Source organism: Chroicocephalus ridibundus, chromosome 12 (genome assembly GCF_963924245.1).
Source record: "Chroicocephalus ridibundus chromosome 12, bChrRid1.1, whole genome shotgun sequence".
Taxonomy (NCBI): domain Eukaryota; kingdom Metazoa; phylum Chordata; class Aves; order Charadriiformes; family Laridae; genus Chroicocephalus; species Chroicocephalus ridibundus.
Window position 1 is genome coordinate 6287346 of NC_086295.1, and position 20714 is coordinate 6308059.

At 45.4% G+C, this 20714-nt stretch overlaps 1 protein-coding gene across 4 annotated transcripts; it reads right to left on the minus strand.

Moving 5' to 3' along the window:
• Nucleotides 1-12: 12 nt before the first annotated feature.
• On the minus strand, nucleotides 13-20582 carry ELMO2 (engulfment and cell motility 2). 4 transcript variants are annotated; one of them, XM_063349982.1, is made up of 23 exons: nucleotides 20449-20551; nucleotides 16151-16252; nucleotides 15440-15565; nucleotides 15265-15305; nucleotides 14688-14760; nucleotides 14306-14356; nucleotides 13137-13318; nucleotides 11626-11725; nucleotides 11268-11419; nucleotides 8984-9062; nucleotides 8316-8354; nucleotides 5578-5628; nucleotides 5124-5246; nucleotides 4364-4498; nucleotides 3821-3925; nucleotides 3633-3741; nucleotides 2857-2993; nucleotides 2367-2530; nucleotides 2172-2284; nucleotides 1753-1860; nucleotides 1330-1412; nucleotides 932-1009; nucleotides 13-363 (listed from the first exon to the last, which is right to left on the minus strand). In XM_063349982.1, exons 3-23 carry the CDS (start codon nucleotides 15515-15517, stop codon nucleotides 163-165), a joined length of 2202 nt encoding a protein of 733 aa, XP_063206052.1. In that variant the 5' UTR covers nucleotides 15518-15565; nucleotides 16151-16252; nucleotides 20449-20551; the 3' UTR covers nucleotides 13-162. The 4 variants fall into 4 exon arrangements, with proteins under 4 accessions (XP_063206052.1, XP_063206054.1, XP_063206051.1 ...); XM_063349984.1 differs by lacking the exon at nucleotides 16151-16252 and having other exon boundaries at nucleotides 8316-8351; nucleotides 20449-20582; XM_063349981.1 differs by lacking the exon at nucleotides 16151-16252 and having other exon boundaries at nucleotides 20449-20582.
• Between the last annotated feature and the right edge of the window lie 132 nt (nucleotides 20583-20714).

Sequence of the window (20714 nt, forward strand, 5' to 3'; positions counted from 1 at the left end):
CCGGCCCAGGCGGAGGAGCGCGATTGGTTATTATTGTGACGCGTACAAAAGCCTTGCGGCACCGCCCCGCCCCGCGCCGGTGGCCACGCCCCGCCCACCGCGGACTCCGTGCGGGGAAGGAGCGGGGGCGGACAGCCCGCACCCCCCGCCGCTCCGTCCCCGTCAGCCGTAGTGGTAGACGAAGTCGTAGCTGCTGGGCTCCTTGGGGATGGGCGGCGGCGCCTCGGGGATCTGGATGTTCTCCAGGTCCAGGAGTCTCAGCTTCATCTCCATGCTCAGCAGCGTGTCCAGGTCGCTTTTCGTCAGCTCGCTGGACATGTCCTTCCCCAGGAGAGCGTTCAGCCCATCAATCCAGATACAGTACTGTGGGGGGAGGGGGGATAAAAAAAAAAAAAAAAAAAGGATAATTCACAACTCCACGTTATGTTGAATCTTTCCATCCATGCAACAATTCCTCCTATACAGCTCCAAAATGGGAAAAGTGGGAGGGAGTTAACCCATGGGGAAAAAAACACCCAACCCCAAAACAGTGCCCAGACAGGTTTCCAGCAGAAGTCAGAAGCCTAGAGGTAAACATGACCCCATTGCTCGAGGAGCAGGACATGAGTTTCTACTGTGGCGTAACAGCAAAAAAAGCAAAGCTATTTTAGGCACCAATGTCTTACAGAATGGGGAAAAGGGAACACCTGACTGCATGGAAGGAAAGAAAGTAGCAGTCTAGACTAAGGGAAATTAGTGTAGGAATTAATTTTTTTTTTTAAAAAAAAAGATAACTGGGAAAAAAATTTCACACTAAGCATCAGCAACATTTTCTAAGAATGAACCTGGTGGGAGACATCCTGCTCACGCCTTTAGTGAGAGGCAACTGACCCTTCTTAACCTCTGAAGTGAATTGCTTTATATTCTACTGCTTAACCACTATGTTTCTTACCTCATATTTATTAGGTGCAATGAAGTTCAAGGTCTCATCAGGATCGTATAATATCGAGAAGGCCAATTCTAACACTTCCTGAATGGAAAAGAATCTTTCACTCATTGACTGAACAAAACATTGCAGCACCTCCTGCCTGCTCACCCAACAAGAGAAGCTGCCTCAGTGCCCTTTCCCATATCAGTATTCTGATAACTCCAAATAGCCTCCAGCACCATCACACTACGTTCACAGCATCCAGCAATCACAAACTGTACTAGGAAAAGGCCCGGGTACGAGATGGGTTTTATAAACAATACACCTGAAGTGTGGAAGACCATTTGCGCCTGTTGCTTGCTTTCACAGTCTTCAACTCTACGGCACTGGATATTAATTACAGGCAAAAAGGGAGCACTTACCTTGTTCTGTTTCAGTGCACTTTTCTCCTTCATGTGCGGACAATCCTTCCCTGTGACAATGGCTTTGATGTCTGCAACTGGAACTAACAGTGAAAAAGTAAAACTCACAAGCAAGAAATCCTGACCATGAAAAGACAGAACTTTGTTTTGTCCTTGCAACTGAGCACTGTTCCTGCAGCTCATTACAGCAGTTTTCCAAAACACATTACCAGTAACACGTCCCTACAGTAGGCTGTTATAAGAAATACCAAGCAATTCCAAGACTCAAAGGATTTGGGCAAGGACCAAAAGTTGATCTCATCTCAATCAGGGCTTCAGCCACAGCTCTTTTTCTTTCGTCTCTAGGATGGCATTCCTAACAGCCTCTAAACAGCAGAGCACAGAACATCGCACGGTGTGCTCACAGCAGTAAACAGGACTTACTTTTCTCCTGTAGAGATTCGAAGGTCACTTCCCCCTGGGCATTATCTTCCAGATCTCCATAGTGTAGCACCTTGTGATTCAGAGCCAGACGACAATACCAAAATCTTTCTGGAACACGCATCAAGCAGACTAAGCTGAGCAAGACCATCCACATAAGGTCTTACAGCCACTACATTATAGTCACCCCACCCAACCCCTCCACTCCCCCAATCCCTCAGCACTGCTTCCTGCTCAGGAGGGGATGGCTGTATTCTTAGAAATGCACATCTGCTCCATCCCAAACTACTGGCTGGTACAGACAGCCCAGGTAACCAGCTTCCCTTTCTAGCAACGCACCTGCTGACAGATTCATCCACTAGATCTTATTTGCCTACAGTTCTTCACTTAAAAGAAAAATGCAGTAGATGCTGTCAACTTACCTTGTCTTCTGCGATTTCCAATTTTTCGAAAGCTACTTCCCTCACAAAGCCTGTTCAGGCGCTGTTGCTTTATCAGCTCTAAGATCTCAGGTTGGATTTTCTCTCTCAGCTCCCTGGCAATCAAATATGGAAGAGTAAGCGAAAAATGGAGATAACAGCAAGCACAGAAGGCAACTGTTTTTGTTAGGCACTTACACAATAGGTGGTGACTGGAAGTCATCTTGGCTCATTCTCTCAGACTGGCGTAGTCGCAGAATCTCAGAATAGCTCAGGCTGCGCAGTTTGCTCTTGAACTGGTCCAAGGAGTTGGGTTTAGAGGGGAGAGCCCGTGTGATCTGTTCCCTCACAACCTGCATAACCTAAAGAGGTTGGGCAGGGAGAAAAGCAAGTCACATTCTTGCTGCTTAATGGCAGCAGAGAACCAGGGCACAGCTCAGTGGCAGCAAAGAACTGACATAGAATAACCGGGTCCAGGAGTGTCAACCTACTAGTGATTTTGAAGATTCAGAAGAACAAAAAAGGACCTCAGGTCATGCCAAATAAAAGTTGGACCATCCTCCCTTAAAGCCCATGTCAATGCCCTGTCACACCTTCCGCACCCTACTCTTTAACCAAGTGTGCCGGCCGAGTGAACACGTGCTGTTCGACAAAAGATTCGACAAAACACCTCTTTCTCCCCTCTGACCTTATTAAAATCTTCTGCCGTCGCCCTCATTTCTTTCCAGGTCTTGTTCAACAGCTGGATGCAGATGGCAAACAGCTCCTCGAATGCACGGTCATGGGTGAAAAACATGGGGTGATAGTCATTCCGGCCTTCATTGGCTTCAGGAAGAAACGGAAACCACAACCCTGTGAGCATACTGCACAGGAGCTACTAAGAGTAACTAAAAATCCACTGCAGTGACAGAAACCCGATGGTGTGGAATAGTACTAACTCAAAGAGATTAAGACAGTTCAATGCTTCGTCTCCCCATAGACAGCCTATACTGGGAATGGCAACTGTCCCCACACTTCACCATGCAAGCCTCTGACTCATGTGCCCTTTTCCTAGTAGTCCGCCCAGATGACTGCTTGCAGTTGTTTCCCACTCTCCTCTGGCAGAATTTCTTATAGTGGTTAATTGTCTCAGAATGCTCTTTTGAGACTGTCAGAGCCACTAAACTTTTCTCAAGTTCATGATGGTTTCCAGATTCATTTTTTGTACAGCACCTTGCTGAAGCTTCAGGAGGTTGAAGCTTTCTGCTTATCTCAGTTTTTCAGGAAAATCAGAGTGCACACAACAAAATTTCTTACTTTACTTCGATACTGGTATTACCATTGGGACACTGGCAGTGCAATTCCAAGCTCTCCCTGTCCTTACATGGCAGAAGTGAGACTGAGGTGCAAATGCCTGTGAATATTGGGCAGCCTATAAGCTTCATCCCAGCAACTTGGAAAGCTGGGGTCATAAACGGTACTTACGGAGTTCCCCAACCTGCAGGATCTCACAAAGCATCCTGGTAAGCTCAATGGCACTGCGCCCAAAGGGACACTCATGCTTATCTTCTCGACTGCTGTTCTCCAGAACAATCTACAAGAAGAGGATGCAACACATGCTAAGAAGAGCTGCTGAGGTGTTGGTATCTGCAAAAACCAGCAGCTTCACTTACCCTGATATAGGTGTCCTGATGAAACTTGGCCAAGTAGAGCATGTTGTCCAGTGCCAGCATCCCTGGAGGAGTTTGAGTAAAATCCATGGCTGGATTGATGTGATTCTGTGAAAAGAGTGTGTAGAAAGAACCCAAACAAATTAGCTCAAAGAGATTCTGTAAGAACCTTTTCTGAATGAATTTTACAACCACCTGTCCATCAAGCACCCTCTCACATCTATCCAAGAAGTAACCTTGGACACCCGCTGACATTATCCAAACTTTCTAGAAGAGATGCTGATTTCCAAGTTCTTCAAAGAACAGGTGCATACAGTAAGTAAATAGCTCCAGAGACTGTGCGTAATGCGCCCTGGCGTTTAACAAATCAGCAAGTTCATAATGATCCTCCCTGGGAGTCCGAGTGTAGCTGAATTTCTACAACTCAGATACAGAAGTGTGGTAAAGCAAACAGCTATCTCTGTTCCTTATTTCCCCACAACTCTGATGGGGATGCTTAGATTGCCTTTACGTGCTCTACAGTCAGCACCCTCTCTAGATGCATACAGTGAATCCCAGCATCTTGTAGTCCTTGGTGTACATGGCTTTGCGTTTTTCTGTTCCACTGCCAGGGACGGTGTTGCTGTCAGACTCTGCATCAAAGGCAATTCTTCTCAACTCGAATATGATGTCTCTCTGCGCCTGAAGGACAGAAGGCGGGGAAATAGTAAACGCGATCAATCACTAGGGCAGTATTTCCCATAATGCACAGTTCCACCTCTCTCTCCAGAGCTCACACAGTGCATACAGAGAAATGCCAAAGATCATTAACATTACGTAGGACGAGGCAGTGCATTTCAAAATGGCAAGTTTCAGCATATCGGGTAAAGCAAACTATTGGTTTGCATTGCCCCAAGTTTAATTAAAGGCAATCTCCAGGCATTCAGATAATGCTAAGACTCAAGACTATAACGGATCTAAGAACCAAGTAACAGACACGTTAAAAATGCCCAGCTTCCTTGTATACTGCAAGGAAATGGATAAAAAGATGTGCCCTCCAGAGAGGTGGCGTAAACAGTTTGACAGCTGGCATCACACTGCTCAAGAAAGGAATATACGGCTTCCAGCGACCACGTGCATCTCTAGAAGTCCCACAGCATACAGCAGGACAGTCATGAGCATACCCTAGTCTCAAGAACTACAATGTGAGGGGTGGTTTTGAAACTTTATGCACCATCTACTTCAAATTCTATGGAGCTAAGGAGCTTAGGAATAAGGCCTCTTGTATGGCCTATTCTGTCATATATTACTCAGCTCTAATAGTGACCTGGTCATTGGGATCCATCTTGGTCATCATTCTTTCTTCCAGGAGATTAAAGGTCAGGACCTGTAGCACGTACAGCTGATGTGCCATTTCTGTTTTAATTGGGCGGTTTCCTCTGATCACATGCTGCAAAATAAAGGATAGGGTAGAAATGTAGAGAATACAAATAAAAACCGAGGTATTAGCTGTAGGCACATGCTAGGCTACATGTACATCTCTATACATGAGGATTCATCTGTTTAACCTTCATAGTCTATCAGAAGCATAATGATAACGCTCTGTAATAGCAGAAAGAAGCATCCCAATAACCCCCATTTGAATAAGTGGCTCCAATTTCACCTTTGAAAGAGTCACTTTTCTGGAAGCGCCCTGAGGGCAGCAGAACTTACACTCTGCACAAGCGAAACCTCTATTGAGAGAGCATTAGGAAGCGCTCCATCATTCTGGACATACTCACATTCAGGATTATAGACCTCAGGTGCTTCTGGGCAAATGCATTAGCCATTTCCTGTTGTGGAATTTAGAGATGAAATAACATGAGTGAAACATAAACAAAAATCCCACATTGTGCAGAGAGGAGAGAAAGGAGGAAGCCCATGAACTGGAGATAGCACTGGCACACAACAAAGTGCTTTCACTACAGACTGTCAATTTGGCATGGCATCTCACCACAAAGCAAGCATCAAGTTGGGATGCAAAGGTCATCTTTACCACGGCACAACTCGTGGACGGCTCCCCTACAAAACATCATTAATGTGGAGAAAAGCACTAAGGTTGTCAAAGAAGTGAAGAAAATTTAGCTGAATATTGGACATCTAATGACACTTCGATATCAGGAGATATGGCAGCAGGGAGCATACTGTGGGTTGCCCAGAAAAATCTGTCACCTACAAGAGGTTCCTTCAATTAGCACTTCCCAACTTTCTGTACCTAGGTATACACCCAAGATAACAAGGGCTAGAGGATGTAGTTTTCGGGTCTCCTCCCTCTCAAAAACTGTCCTTCCGACATTTACATTTGCTTTTTCTCAGTTCCTAGAGAGATGTTTAGAAGTCAATTTAAGAACAATTTGCAGAAGCACTTCAGTTTACAAAAATAAAGGGTAAATAATTTTCATAGTCAAAGGAAAGCTTCCAGTTTCCCTCTTTACTGCATGGCTTCCTTCTCCAGCTGAGGAGGGTTTCCCGACCACCAAGTCATGACGACAAACAGTCACAGCAGATGCAAGTATCTGCTGCAAGCCTTCAGTTCTGGGACCAATTACACATGCACCTGCAGAAATCTAACCTGTGCTTTCCTTGTAAATTGTGAAGATTTTTAAAATACCAGCAACCTCACTACAGCTGCAAGGAGAGTGGCAATGTCGAGATGGGAGGATTATCAGAAGTTCACTGTTATAAGCAAAATCTCTGGGAACGAAAAAATCCGGTAAAACATGTATATTAGCCTCAAATCAAGTCCCTATTATCACTTTTGCTCCAGACAGAAACCTCCTAAACCAAGTAAGTGATATGCTGGCTGATAGCCAAGCCATAGTGGCCGCAAATTCAGCAGCGCTCACGTTACAACTGAAATGAGTCAGTGGAAGATATCTGAAAAGCATCTAGATGAAGTAGGAAGTGGATTCAGAGAGTCATTATTTTTCTGAGTCATTATTTTTTACTATGATTCGTGAGATGTGGTACCGAGAATAGAACAAGGCCGGCTGTTAGGATTTGTTCACGCATGCCACACAAAGAATCCTCACTCTGAAGGAATTAGTTTGTACATGGGACGAAGTAACAGGAGACTGAAGCAGATAAACAGTGGGAAGGACAAAGACAATTAAACAATTCTAAATAGCAGAGTAAGAAGCACGAGCACGCACACAGCCTAACCACTGCTAAGGGATCTACGTTCTGCTGAGAGTCCAATAACGCCCACTTCGCCGCTTGATGGCGTTAGAGAATCACAGAATCATTTATGTTGGAAGAGATGTCTTGAGATCATCTAGTCCAGCAACATCAGCCAGAGCAGGCTGCACAGGACCACATGCAGTCAGGTTTGTAATGTCTCCACTGCTGGAGACTCCAAAATCTCTCTGGGAAACCTGTTCCTGTGTTTGACCGCCCTCATATTATTTTTTTTTTTTTTTCATTTGTGTGTGTGCGCGTTCAGGTGGAATTTCCTGGGTTTTAAGCTGTGCCCATTGCCTCTTACCATCTCAGCAGGCGCTACTGAGAACAGTCAGGCTCCCTCTTCTTTATTTCCTTCCATTGGATATTTATACACATTGGTAAGACACCCCTGAGCCTTCCCAAGGTTGAGCAATCTCAGCCTCTATTCATATGAGAGATATTCCAGTGCCTTAGTCTTCTTCCTGGCCCTTTGTGGTCATGTGGATTGTGTCCAAGGGCGGGGCAAAAGTGAAAGATCCGTTGGAATTTTGTTTGCTATGAAGTTTAGTATCTTGGCCAAATTACCAACAGAGGAGGTGTTCTTCCTTATTTTCATGTGTTCAGCATATACATTCATTTTAGAAATTATGAAACATTTATTGAGACCATACTTTCCCCTCTGAAGGCTCTGCATCCTTGGCAAAAGGGGAGTATTCTCTGTGCCACCCAGAAAACCTTGCCACTAAGATACTGAAGGTCCCAAATCAACCTATTAACAAAGAGTGGTGATTCCACAGGGCAAAAAAACATTCTTATAGTACAATTCCCAAAGGAAGAAGTCACAGATTAGGCAGAAGGTATGCCCTAGCCACCAATCAGACTAAATCTTGTGACTCTTCACAGACAAACAGCTCTACCTTTAGAAGGACGCAGCTGGATATGAAACGGTCATTAATGCAAGTGAGATTTGGGGTATAAACTCAGGCTGTAATAAGTTTAAGGAGACCCAGACTGCTAAAGAACTGGTTCCGGTTTTAAAATCGGTTCACCTGGTCAGTCTTGTAGTAGCAGTTTCCTTTTATGATCATCTTTATTGTCTTTTGTGCACAATAAGTCATTCAAGATTTCTCCTGCTACTGATTCTTCTCCCCTTCACAATCTGAGTACATCCCCAGGAGTCCTCCCGCCCTTCTCCCTGGGCCCATCCACTACCTGAAGCCTGTATGCACCATTTCTGAGATACAAGGAGGCATAACTGGAGAAAAGCTAAACATGCCTACAGTTCCGCATGACCAGCCCCCAGGCTCGAGTTACTTACAGTGATGGGCAGGTCTAGCGGGTTAAGCAGCTTGTCCTGCTGGCAGAAAGCAAAAAAAGGCACAAAGAGAAGCAGACAGGATTTAGCTCGGAGTCCAGAAATAAGGCACAAACAGGGCACTAGAGAAGAAAGGCTTAACACAGCAAAGCTACACAATACAGACATATGCACATCTTGCACGTAGCTGAGATCTTGGGATTTTCCTCAGGCAGGACAGGTGTTTCATTTCTCTCATTTGCCAGCAGGAATATCCCCCTATGACCTCCGAAAGGTCCCTTTTTTGGGGGAGGTGGAGGTGGGGTGTTTGTTTAGTAAGTACATACAATCCCAAGGACTCTGCCCAGCCTGCCTCTCCCATATGGAATTAACTTTCTTTTTAAAAAAAAAAAAAAAAAAAAAAAATCCATGCTGTATAGAGAATTACTTTCTGTCTCTCCAGGCCCTTCAGATTCCTTTCTGAGCATCTCCTAAACTTAGATGTGCTGCTCCAGAATACATTATTAATGGGATGGTACTTTTTCTCCTATGTTGCCAAGCTGGAACAACTACATAAGTTCTTGGCAAGGTCTGAGGTCTGCCTTGCCCAGACAATACGATTTCTGAGGCATAAAGTAAACAGCCAGCCAGTAACCATCGTTCAGGTTTAAAGACAAAAAGCAAGAACAAACCTGTCTCTTGTCCTCAGGTGCCTTCAGGAAGAGGGCATTGATAAGGGCGATTGCATATGTCTGAATCTCTTGGTTTGAGCTGCAGAAACAAAAATGGCAGCATCGTAAGAGAACAGACAGTATAAAACATTACAGCTTGCTGCTTTGCCTGCACTGTAAGGACATTTACCACAGCTCTCTTGCATTTCAACAGACAAGCAGGATTCAGGTAATCTACTTTCATGCCATCCAACATTTCATGAGACCCGCAAAAAGCTGTCAGAAATTGCTGACTGATAGCCCCATTATTCAGAAGCTAGCGCAGACTGCAGCCCAGCCAAGCTCAGAGTTCAGCACCAGCACGGTTTGTTTCCAATGCTGAAACTATCTCTGTAAAGCCTACTTACGCTGCAGTCTGTTATATGGATACAGTTAGAAACTTATAGGGAGCAAGTTATTTTTCTCCCCTATGTCAACGGAAGCCACTAAACGCAAATGGAACTAAGGGGAGGTATACCTCTCTATGGTGTTGCCTTCCAACCTCAGTAATTTGGCCCAACACACACATCTTTTTCTTATTTTCACTGAAAAGCTCCTTCAGGTAAAGGGCGCTCAGTCCCTTCCTAGATCATGCACAGCACGTGGTTTCACGTTTGATACTTTGAATAAGCTTCCAAATGCCAATCACACCCTTTTCCACCTCTACCTTGACGCTCTATCAAATCCAGTTTTGTTTCTTGCTATACTATTACTCTTGGGAGACTTCTGCAGAACTTCAAGCTCTTCTGATTAACCGAAGTCCAGTGCATCACCTAAAAGAATTTGTGTGTGTATACTTTTTCTTTTAATAGATATGAAAAAATTAAGCTTTTATAACACATCTAATGCTAAAACATCTTTTAGCTTAAATAGCTGTTTTCCCCACTTTGGCATTTATCTCTGGCATATCTGTGGATAACAACCATATTCTCTCTTCTATTGCGCCTTTCCAAATTTTTTTTCATTTTGGTCAATCTGCCATACTTCATACATTCAAATATTCATGCATCACCCTAGGTTTTCCTTGGGCCTACACACTTCGCAGATCTCTGAAGTCTTTTCACTTCACCTCTTTATCCTCCTTTTTGGGGTAGGAGGCTACCTCTTTTCACTACACTGCTTGCTTTTCGGCACAGCAAAACAACTTTTAAATTATTTTCTCCTCTTCTAACTTGTCTCCATGGACCTGTTCTTCCAGAACCTGTCCTCTGTTAAAGATTGTTCTCTCCTGATAGTCTTGCCAAACAAACACTGGCAAATTCTGACTCTCCAACTTCCCTTTCTACAGCATTCCCTGCACAGATACTTTCTTCAGCAACCTTCTGTGTTCTGGAAGCACTTAAGCATATCGGTATGTGTCTTGAACAAAGATATTTTGCTTTAACAATTGCACAAGTGTGTCCAGTGTTAGGACCAGACCTGTGTTTTACTAAAACAGAAATTATAAAGCTGAAAGAACATACACTCTTTGCAGAACAAAGTCACTGCAGTGTTCCTGAGAACTCGTTTAGCTTTTCTGTTAACCAAGTTCAAATGTAGAAACACTCGAAGCACCCAGTGACGTTGATGCCATACATTGTTTGCACTGCAGTTTTGTTAAATTACTGTTCATTCTTTAAGGAATATTAGTCATATTCACAAATGGTGCTTTTCCACCTTTCCAGAATTAAAAGGCTTGAGAGAAAACAAAAAAACAAAAACAAAACTACTTAAAGCTCTAAAAAAATGCATGTTGCTTTTTTTTTTTTTTTAATGGAAGAGTAGAACTGACCTAGACAAACAGCCTTAAAAGCTAGTTATTAATTTGTCAACTCATTTGGAAAGAGAGGAAGGGGAAGCGTGGGGGGAAAAAAATAAAACAAGAAAAGCCGTTGTTTCTTCCCTAACATGCAGGACAAAAACCAGAAGATGATGAGCTCTTAGATTCTAGTGGAGATAATTCAAAGAGGGTTGAAGGTGACAGCTGACTGGATGCAGAAGCTTTGGGAAGCTGTTTTAGTAACATGCACTGAACACACTTGTGCAGTTGTTAAAGAAAAATATCTTTGTTCGAGACATATACTTATCTGCTTAAGTGCTTCCAGAACACCAGGATCTCACTTTTTTTAAAATCTGTTAGAAATCCTGAAGTTCAAGTAAGATGTCATATCAGTAATACTTTAACAATAGCATCTTTAAGTTACTGAAATGTAAAAGGATCTAGTTTCAAATTAACAGACATTCATAAAATCGATTTAAATCACTCCACCGTTGGGTGGACACTCACACTTGCAGATGAGAAATGAGCTGCCCCACGGTGATCTCTTCTGCTATCTTCTGATACAGAGTCTGACTGTTTAGCACCATGCTTTCTAGAATGGCTAGGGATCGTTGGAGGATGGAGACATCTACCATAGGCTGACTCACATACCCTGCAATCTAAAAACAGATGAACCAGCAGGTCAAGAGACGCCCATCCAAGAAATTTTTGGCGAGTGAGACAAGCTAAGGGAGACAGGGCTCGAAGCTGGGTGCATTGCGCTCTCAGTGAGTACCCAGCTTCTCAGAGTCATCCTGCTTTCCTAGAAACTGCATTAAAGCACAAAAATAAATAGCATCCACTCACTCCCTCTACCCAAACTCACCTGTTTGATGAAGGTTATTGAGACCATGTCCCAGGAGACGATACCATGGTCCATGAGCTCCAAGAAGGCAGTCAGGGTGAAAGCCAACATCTCACTGTAACTGAGAAAAAGAAGAATGTAGTCACGAAACATCTGGTAGCAAAGAAAAAACCCGTCCAAGCTGAACAAGCTGGATAAAAGAAAAATGTCACCACCTTCTCCTAATAAAATAGGCTACAGTTTGGCACCTGGGGGAGCAATAAAGTATTTGCATTTATGAAAATAATTTTATTGTTTTCTGGAATCATATTTTATTTTTCCTGATGACAACTACAAATTAAAACTAACAACAATAAGTCCCTAGTTCCGCCACCAGAGACTCTCAACCACCTGGATGAGTACCTGGCTAGTCAAAGGAATAACAGAAGCAGCAGCGATGCAGTATTTATTCCTGAGCAGCGCAAAGTATCACTACTCAAATTCAACACTTTCATGTGAGGCGGAAAATAAAAATAATCAAGCCCAACTAAAAACCATCAAACCCCAGAATATTCAGTACAATGACCATCAGTTGAAAAAAAAGATCAACTTGAAAAGGGGAAAGCTTTTTAAGCTGATCAACTGAAAAATTACACCATCTGCAAACGCTAGGTTTTTCAACTGTTGTCACATTTGAGCTCCAGAGTAAATTTATATCACACAACATGCAAAAATCTTTGAAAATTATAGCCCCTACACACACAAGAAAGCCAAACAAACATGTCTTAACATCAGAGAAAAACAAAGAAAAATTGTCATCCTGTAAATACTGGGGCCAGGCGTGAACCAAAACGAAAGCACAGCATGAACTGTGGAACATGTAATACATAACCACAAGACAGAAAGGTAAAAAAGACGGAGGGAAAGATTGCAAAACATGCTGAAATCATATTCGTTGCTAATATGCAAGAAAATAGAAGACCTGTAAGTGTTACGATGATAAGTTATCAAGACTTTAAAAGTACTTTTAATAGAACAACTACAGCGGTAAAGCCAAGTGAATTACTTGCATCAGAGTTCACTGTGAACGTGCTTAGGGAATCCCTGAGATCAGAGTTTGGGATTTTTTTGGTTTTCAAGAGGGAAGGAAAGTCTTTGAATCTGTCATTTGAACACCACCAGAAGACATTCTGGAACAAGGCATTGGTATGAAAAACAGACCTCCGGGACCAGATGATATTCACTGAAGAATTCCAAAGTTACCATGGTAAAACAAAACATTGTCAAACTGGTTATTGTGCTCTGCAGAAAGTGGCCAATATAATGACAATTTTTGGAGAGGACTCAGGGAAGAATCTGAAGGACACATCAGGCATTTAGGTATTTGTAACCAGAAAGATAGACAGAATCTACAATAAAAGAATAATACCATTAGAAGAAAAAGAAATATTTAACAGGGCGGAATTGCTACGGCTTTTATAGATGTTTCTATCTATATGTGTATTGGATTTATGTGGCAGGGTTTTGGTAGCCGGAGGCTGCAGGAAACTTACTGGGACAGAAGCTTGGTCCCACTCTCCACAAGCCGTGTCAGCACTGTAATTCCTTCCATGTTGATGAACTCTGTGGCAAAGGTCACATCTGCTGAAAGTTTAGCCAGTTCCTTCATGGCATCCAGTCGGGCTTCCATACTGTGCGACTGGATCCTCTCCATCAGCTGTCGGGCTGCCCTAGACTGGGAGGAAAGAGGGATGATGCCAGTTACAGACTGGTCACCTGCAAACTGAGTTCTGCCAGCATCACCATTCTGTCAGAGGTCCACGGGTGGGCAGAGAGAGCACAGCGAGGGTAGGGAGATACCAGCAGTGACAGGATGAGCACCAGCAGTCAGCAAGTCTAAGACAGACTACAAAAGGCTGCACTCAGCAACAGTTACAGCCAAGCAGGAGGCCACTAAAATGCTATTTTACATGTTAGAGTAAATGCTTATTTTTCTTCTTCGTGAGGTGAGTGGAGGTGGATATAGAAATACGGAGTGAGACTATGAAAGAAATACAATGTCAAAAAAAAAAAATATCTCTCATAGATTCAAAGAAATGCACAAGCTCATTTTGTGTATCCACACAACTTTCTGTAAGATTTCTCAGACATAGATCAATGACATTCCCTCAACCATCTCTTGCCCGAATAACTTCTTCCTGTTCTACTCAATCTCAGCGATACGCCATGACCCTTGGGATAAAAAGGGTTTAAGAATTTCAATAAAAAGGAAGCTGTGGCAAGTCTGCAAAAGACAACTGTGAGGTCACAATAGCAAGAATTCACTAGGAACAACCCCTTCTGTATCAAATTTGTCTCTTACGTTAATTTCTGCATTACGTCACCAGTACTGTTGCTTTCCGACTGATAATACTAACTGCACTCATACTGAGGATGTGTCTGTCAGGTGCTTTACAATATGCTAATCTAGGAGATGCAATAAAAACGCAGACGGGATTTATTTACAGAAAATCCTATAAAAGGGCAGAGCATCCAAAGGAAAGACATGCACCACAACCACGAAGGAAAACAAGAGTGTGTGCCTCATTGTGCAGGATGGCCCTCAACAAAGGCAAACAACCCCCCTACAATTTAGGGAGGAGAAAAGAAAAGCTGAGAGACAAGGAACAGCGTGTCATACAAGGATAGCTACAGTGAAAAAGGGACGTGAGTAAGCATTTACCGGGGAGACTGCCAGCTGTAGGATAGTTCCATTCTTGATGTCACAGCGAGTCTGAAAGAAAACATAAACTTTAAACTGCAGAAAAGTGGGGGGAAAAGAATGCAACTGGATCTACAGCACACATTTGTATGCAGAAGGGGTTCCTATACCAGACAACCCTACTGAGGGTATTGAATTGAGTCACTGGGTCCTCGCACCTACGGGCATGCAAAGGGAGAAGCGCAAGGCTCCTCAGTTGAATGACACCATTCAAGTCTGGGTATTTTTGATGGCAGAGATGTTGCCCCTCAAGGATTAGCGACACTATTGTTCCACGACACTACTCCAAGGCATTCTGCGCTGCTGCCCATGACATCAGCAAATTGCTGCCTCTCACACTGACCTGCTCTGTGATGTACAGCTGAGGACCATCAGCATACCGCAAGGTGTAGTATTCGGGGTTTGGCAATGACCACCTGGCAGAGGAAGAAGGATACATAAGTTTCTTTCCCTTCTTTCTTCTGGCTCTCAATTAGGAATAGGAGCTTGATCTCAGGAGGGTGGAAAAGAACTTTCAAGCAAAGCTTTGTCAATGGAAATTAGGTTTCCCAAAGAGGAGAGAAAACACCTTCCTCTTGAGGGGAACGGAACTTCAGCCCAGTCTAAGTCAAGCTCTGTGGAATATCTGAGGAGGCCGGCACTTCAGAAACAGCAAGACGGGCCAATCCTTAGAGATTGACCCTAGGGGCATACATATGCACTCACTCAGAATTGGAATAAAGACGCGAAGCCTCCGTTTTCCAGTAGATCCTTTTCTTCCCAGTTTAAAACCTGGCCCTTTCCACAGCCAAAACTAGCAGCAGGCAGCATGGATTGTGCTAGCAGCACATTGACAATCAGCAGAGACTTTCCACAGTACTCGAGCAAGATTTGTCAAGGGGACAGACTCTCTCCGCAAGGGTTCACAAAGAACTACTCACCCATCACAGACCTCCTTGATGATGGATGCAAGAGGCCTTTTCTAGAACAGAAAGAGAGAGTCCTCAGTAGCCATGTTCCTCTCAACCAGAAAGGAATACTGCCAATTTCCATGCTTCCCACATTCCAGTACCAAGGTTGTGTGCATTTCCTTCCCATCTGGGTACCAGGTCTCACCTGATCTATTTCCAGGAGCTGGGCATTGGCACCCGGCCACTCAACAGCTACTTTCACAATGTCCGAAGGTGGTGGCATTGCTCCAGACTCCTCCAGGTGCCTTTACAACAGCATACACCCCCACACCTGTTAAGAGAAAGGACAGCGAGCAGCTCTCTGAAAATTATTTCAATTGCTACATTGCATCTAACACCAAGCTTCAAAACACTACATGAGACCAGCCTTATGGTTTGCTGGGCCTGCTAGGGACAAAATATCCAGAGTACCAGAGATCAAGGCCTCATATTAAAACAGCACATTTGAAATCGTATGCCCAACCTTATCACCTAAGGAACATTTCCGAGAGCTTGCTGGGGTACTCACGCAAGGAGAGTCATTCTGACGAGCTAAGCCCCATCTACCCCCCACCGTCTGTACTGCCAGGTCAGTTTACAGGACTAGTAAAGCAATAGCTCCGTAGGCTCAGCTACCGTCTGTACGTGAGTGAGGGAATGTACTGCCCAGCTAACCTCCCTCCCACAGGCTGGTGTTTACTGATGCCCCATTCATATTTCTCGGAGACCTTGATCCACTCAGGACACCCAAACAGGCTCCTAGGCAGAGTGGCAGCAGCTGGCTTTATCCCATTCCCTTCCTATAACATCATAAATCCAAAACATGAATATCCATCACAGAAGAAAAGTTAATTCAGCATTTACTCTGGAGGTCTACCTTTCACTCCTTTATCTGCCTTAGAGCATAAGCTTGTGCTCAGGGTTTGGTCCCAGAGAGTTGTCAGACATGCTGGTTTGTGCTTCATCTGGTAGTAAGAGGCTGTAAAGAAATGTACTTGTTCAGTTCCTTTTTAATCCTCCCCTGGGTGGAGGGTGTAGCCCTGCTCTCTCCCACAGAGCCATAGGGAGAAAGTCACATGGGAGCGAGACAACCCTCCCCATCAGCAGTTCTCAGGAGCAAAGGCTTCAAGCTGCCAAAAATGAGATCTGACCAGACAGAGAAGCAGTCCTGTCCTTAAGGGCTCCTCCTGAGACTCAATTTCCAGCACGCCCTGAATGACATGGTAAGCATCTGAAGAAAAATTTCCCAGCTCCTATGGAAACTCCTATTTCTCCTACTGGGGAAACCCAATCCCCCTTTCCCAGAACAGAGATGAGATAGTGCTGAGCAGGGACATTGTTTCATGATCAACGTATTTTCACAACTTCCTTGATCCACTAGGAAAGAGACGCTAAGACAGGCTAAGATCTGAAAGGAAACCAGCAGCCTTTGGAATTTTCCTGATGCAAGGCAAGCAAAGAAGAGAGAACCTTCCACAGATCAGCAAAGACCAAGCATCTGAACAGATACCTGGCCCAGAAAACTGGTCTACATGACTGTCCTGGAAAAGGGAACTTCTATAAAATTACCTGAGTCTACCACAAAAGGTGTACGTGCCTGGCCTGTATAAGATGTTGACCATCCACTGACGATCTCAATTAATGAAGCTCATCTGCCTCTTCCTTCCCTCACAGAGATTGGTACTGCTGCATGGAGGGATATGAAAACTCAGGTGCATTAATGTCTCTCTGCATTTGTACACGCACAAATCCCTTTATCAGCCCCTGTGACTATCTTCTCACTCCAGCTGAGGCAGCTTCCTCACCTAGGAAAACAGAATGCTGCGATCTCATGGTGCAGCCTTCTGAGATGGTCGCAACATTATCACCACTCCTGCCTGCTGGAATTGAGGATGAGGGGTGCAAGTTTAGCGTTTCTTTCATAGCATCTTCTGGAAACGCTCAGTGTTATCATTGCAGCTAGCCTTGCCCTCAAGTCTCCACCAGATCAGAGACACTTGCTTTACAACGAAGGCACTTGCTGGAGAGAGAAGTCGGCCATTCCCCTATTAAAACAAGCATTGGTTACCATGAGAAGCCCTTCTGAAGCTGCCTTGCTCAATTTCCTCTATTCTCAGCGTGTGTATGGTCTTTGCAGTTCCTGCAGGAATCCAGGAAGCCTGAACTCCAAAGGTCTCTGGGGCTTCAGCCAACCGAAAAGGGAGACTGGTATTGCACGTGCACAGGAACACCATCCTCCCCAACTCCGACGACAGCCAGACTTTGTCCGCTCTGCCATCCCTCCCCTTGGAAAGCACCTGGCAAGCCAGACTCGGAATTTCATGATATTCTGAAAATGCAGCGCTTACCCCAACTGACAGAGATGATTACACTCAGTACTCCTGGCCGTCTCTTTCCTTTTTAGCATCAATCCCAAGAGCAGCTTAAAACCCATAAAATTATTGTCAGAGTAAACACATCTCACGCGGAGAAGTGCCAGTCAAGTCAGGTTCAGCTTTGCCAGTTTCTTAAAATAACATCTCCAACGTTTCAGATAAGCAGCACAGCATTAGCTCCGACTAACATATCAAGAAAGAGCTGACCTCGGAAAGGCAACAGACTCAGTGCATCACTCAGGCTGAGCAGGTCTTGGGGGCGGTGATAGAAAAGCATTTATATGATTCCTATCATGCAAAATTGCAAGTTACAGTCAAGCAGTTACACAAACAACCCCTGATATTTCACTCCCTGATCCTGGAGGAAAGACAACCAAGCCAACTCCCGCTGCAAGATTCACTCTGGATAAAAATTTTACCACTCTCATCTTAACAACAAAGCGGAAAGCTTGTTCTTCAGAGAAGGTGCATCAGGTGAAAATCTCCAGCTTGGACAAGGTGAAGTCACAGAAAGGAAGATTGCTCACGTAAGAGCTCAATTAAATCAGTGTTTCAAAGAAGCCTTTGCAGCCTGCAGAGCTGGGCTAATTCACAAACAGAAAGCACTGAGCGTATGGCGTCCTATGGAAACGCTGTCTCCAAATCCCATGAGCATGTGTTAACATACTCCTCTTTCTTCACAAATTTTGATTATCAGTATTCTGTTCTCTCACTCCAAGACAGAAACATAAAATCTACTCTTTGCTAAGAAAGACATGTTAACTTGCTGCAAATACATTCTCAAGAGGCCTCTCACCCGAAAGGCGTACACAGCTGCTAGTGCTATTTTCATACCCATTACAATCAGTAAATTGGACTCTAATCCGTTCTTCTACGCTCAAACTGAAGCAGCTGGTCTTCTTTTGTCCAAAGTAAACTAGGAAATCAGGCAATAAAGCACAAGGAACCCAGGACGAGAATAGCACCTTGCCTCATTGCATAAGCAGAGCAAAGCACTTAGGAATCTGCATAAAGATAGGAATGTTTTGAACCCAGATATATTTAGGAGACCGCAGCCCCCTGTACAGCACTTACCACTGGGGTCAGTATCCATAGCAAGCCTACCTATACCGGTTATCCTCAGCCTGTTCACAAGTCAATGCCCAATACCTGATATTTCTAAGGACAGGAAAAGTCTGCCAAGCATGCCACGCTGCAAGTCAGAAGAGTCGCCTCCTAGTTCTAAAAATCTGACTTCCTCTTATGTCCAAGTACAGTGTAATAGAGAGACAAGGCAGAACCAAGAAAGCCTGCTGAACCAATGCAGTCTGTAGCACCAGCCATGAGACTTCAGAGCTTACCCGATCCTTCTGTCTCGCAAAGAGATAGATGAACCCAATAAAACTACGAGTCAGTCTTCCTCGCTTCCTTTTCCTGAATTACACACGCTAAAATAAATAAATAAATTTAAAATAATTTATACTTTCAATTAGCAATAGCTCAAACCAGACATAACTCATCAACTAAATCTTTAAGCACACTATGGCAATTGGTAGTATACAAGCAGGAAGCAATTTTCGGTTTTATACAGGGAGACAGCAGCCGAGCTGAAATCCATCAAAGATGAATTCACTCCGCTTCTGCAGAGTGAGTTCCTTCATACAAAGCAGTGGTGCAGGAGGAGCTGCAAGGCAAGGAAAAATCAGCAGAGCCACTAATAACACACTATTCAAGAGACTTCTGAGAAGCTGCAAGCTAAAACAACTACAGTATTTCAAACAGAATTTCCCTATTCACCAACTCAATCTTCTTTTCATTGCAGATAGCGAACAACGTGTGCTGCACACAGAATGAAAATGAGGAGGATGAAAGAACATTCCATGAAAAACAAAAGCCGCCTGGTAGAATCCCCCGGTCAACAGGCGAATAGCTGCCGCTTCTGAAACCTGTAGATGTGATAAAACATCCCAGTCAGTTCTCGGCAAGTTCCCAGTGGTCCCGGCAGGCCAGAGAAGAGGTGGAAGCCCCGTCAGCGGAGTGACCAACTGGACAAGCGTGCGGAGGCGGCAGCTTCCTTGGCCAAGCAGCGTACGAGGGCAGCGGAGTCCAACCTGAGGGCGACGCGGTTTTCTACGTTACCTCACCGAACGAGCAAAGGGAACCATGCTTCCCCAGAGGAACCTCAGAGCCAGGTGGCTCAGACTGTCAATCTCTGGGATCCTACATTTCTCCAAAGGCTTTCCACGGCCACACTCTAGCTGTAAACGCTACCCTACGGTGGGACTCTCACCTTGCGCGTTCCAACCCCGCCGGGCAGAGACCACCTCCCAGCAGAGACAGAAACCGATAGCAACAGGCAAAAGGAGAGAACTGCTTTTTTATTGTTTTTAATCAGTCAGGGGAGCTGAGAGCAGCTCAGCAGCTCCCCAACCTCGGGCCAAAACTCAATTTACGGCGCTAAACAATTTTTTTTCCCCTGACCAAGCGCTGCCCGTTTTAAGCCCGGGGGCCGCTGGGCGCACCGCGCCCTCCTCGGCCCGACGGCGGCCCCTTCCTCGGTCCCACGCCTAGGAGCCGGGCCGGGGCGGCGGGCCCCGCGCCCACCCAGAGCTCCAGGAGCTGCGGAGGCGGCGACGGGCTCGGAGTCGGCCCGGCGACCCTAGGCCAGAGCCCGGCGGCGGGGCGGGCCGCCGGAGGGAAGGGCCGCAGCGGGCCCTGGAAGGCAACACCGGGCCCGTCAGCCCCGAGGCCGGCGGCAGCTGTGCCGCCCGGCTCCCCGCGGTGCCGCCCGCTCACCCCCCGCCCGCCGCCCTGCGCTCACCCAGCCCCGCCGCGGCCGCTCCGCGCTCCGGCCACCCGGCAGCTCCGCCGCGGCCCCGACGAGGCGCTGGCTGCCCATTGGTCCCGCCGGCTGTCACTCAACCGCCTGTCCACCGCCGATTGGACGCCGCGCGCGCGTCACGCTCCCGCAGCGCGTCGCCGTGGAGACCGCGGGCGGCCGGCCCCGCCCCGCCGCGGCGCCCAGCGAACCCCCGTCGAGCAGCGCGCCCGGCCCCCGCTACTGGAAACGCGTCAATCGTGCGCCGG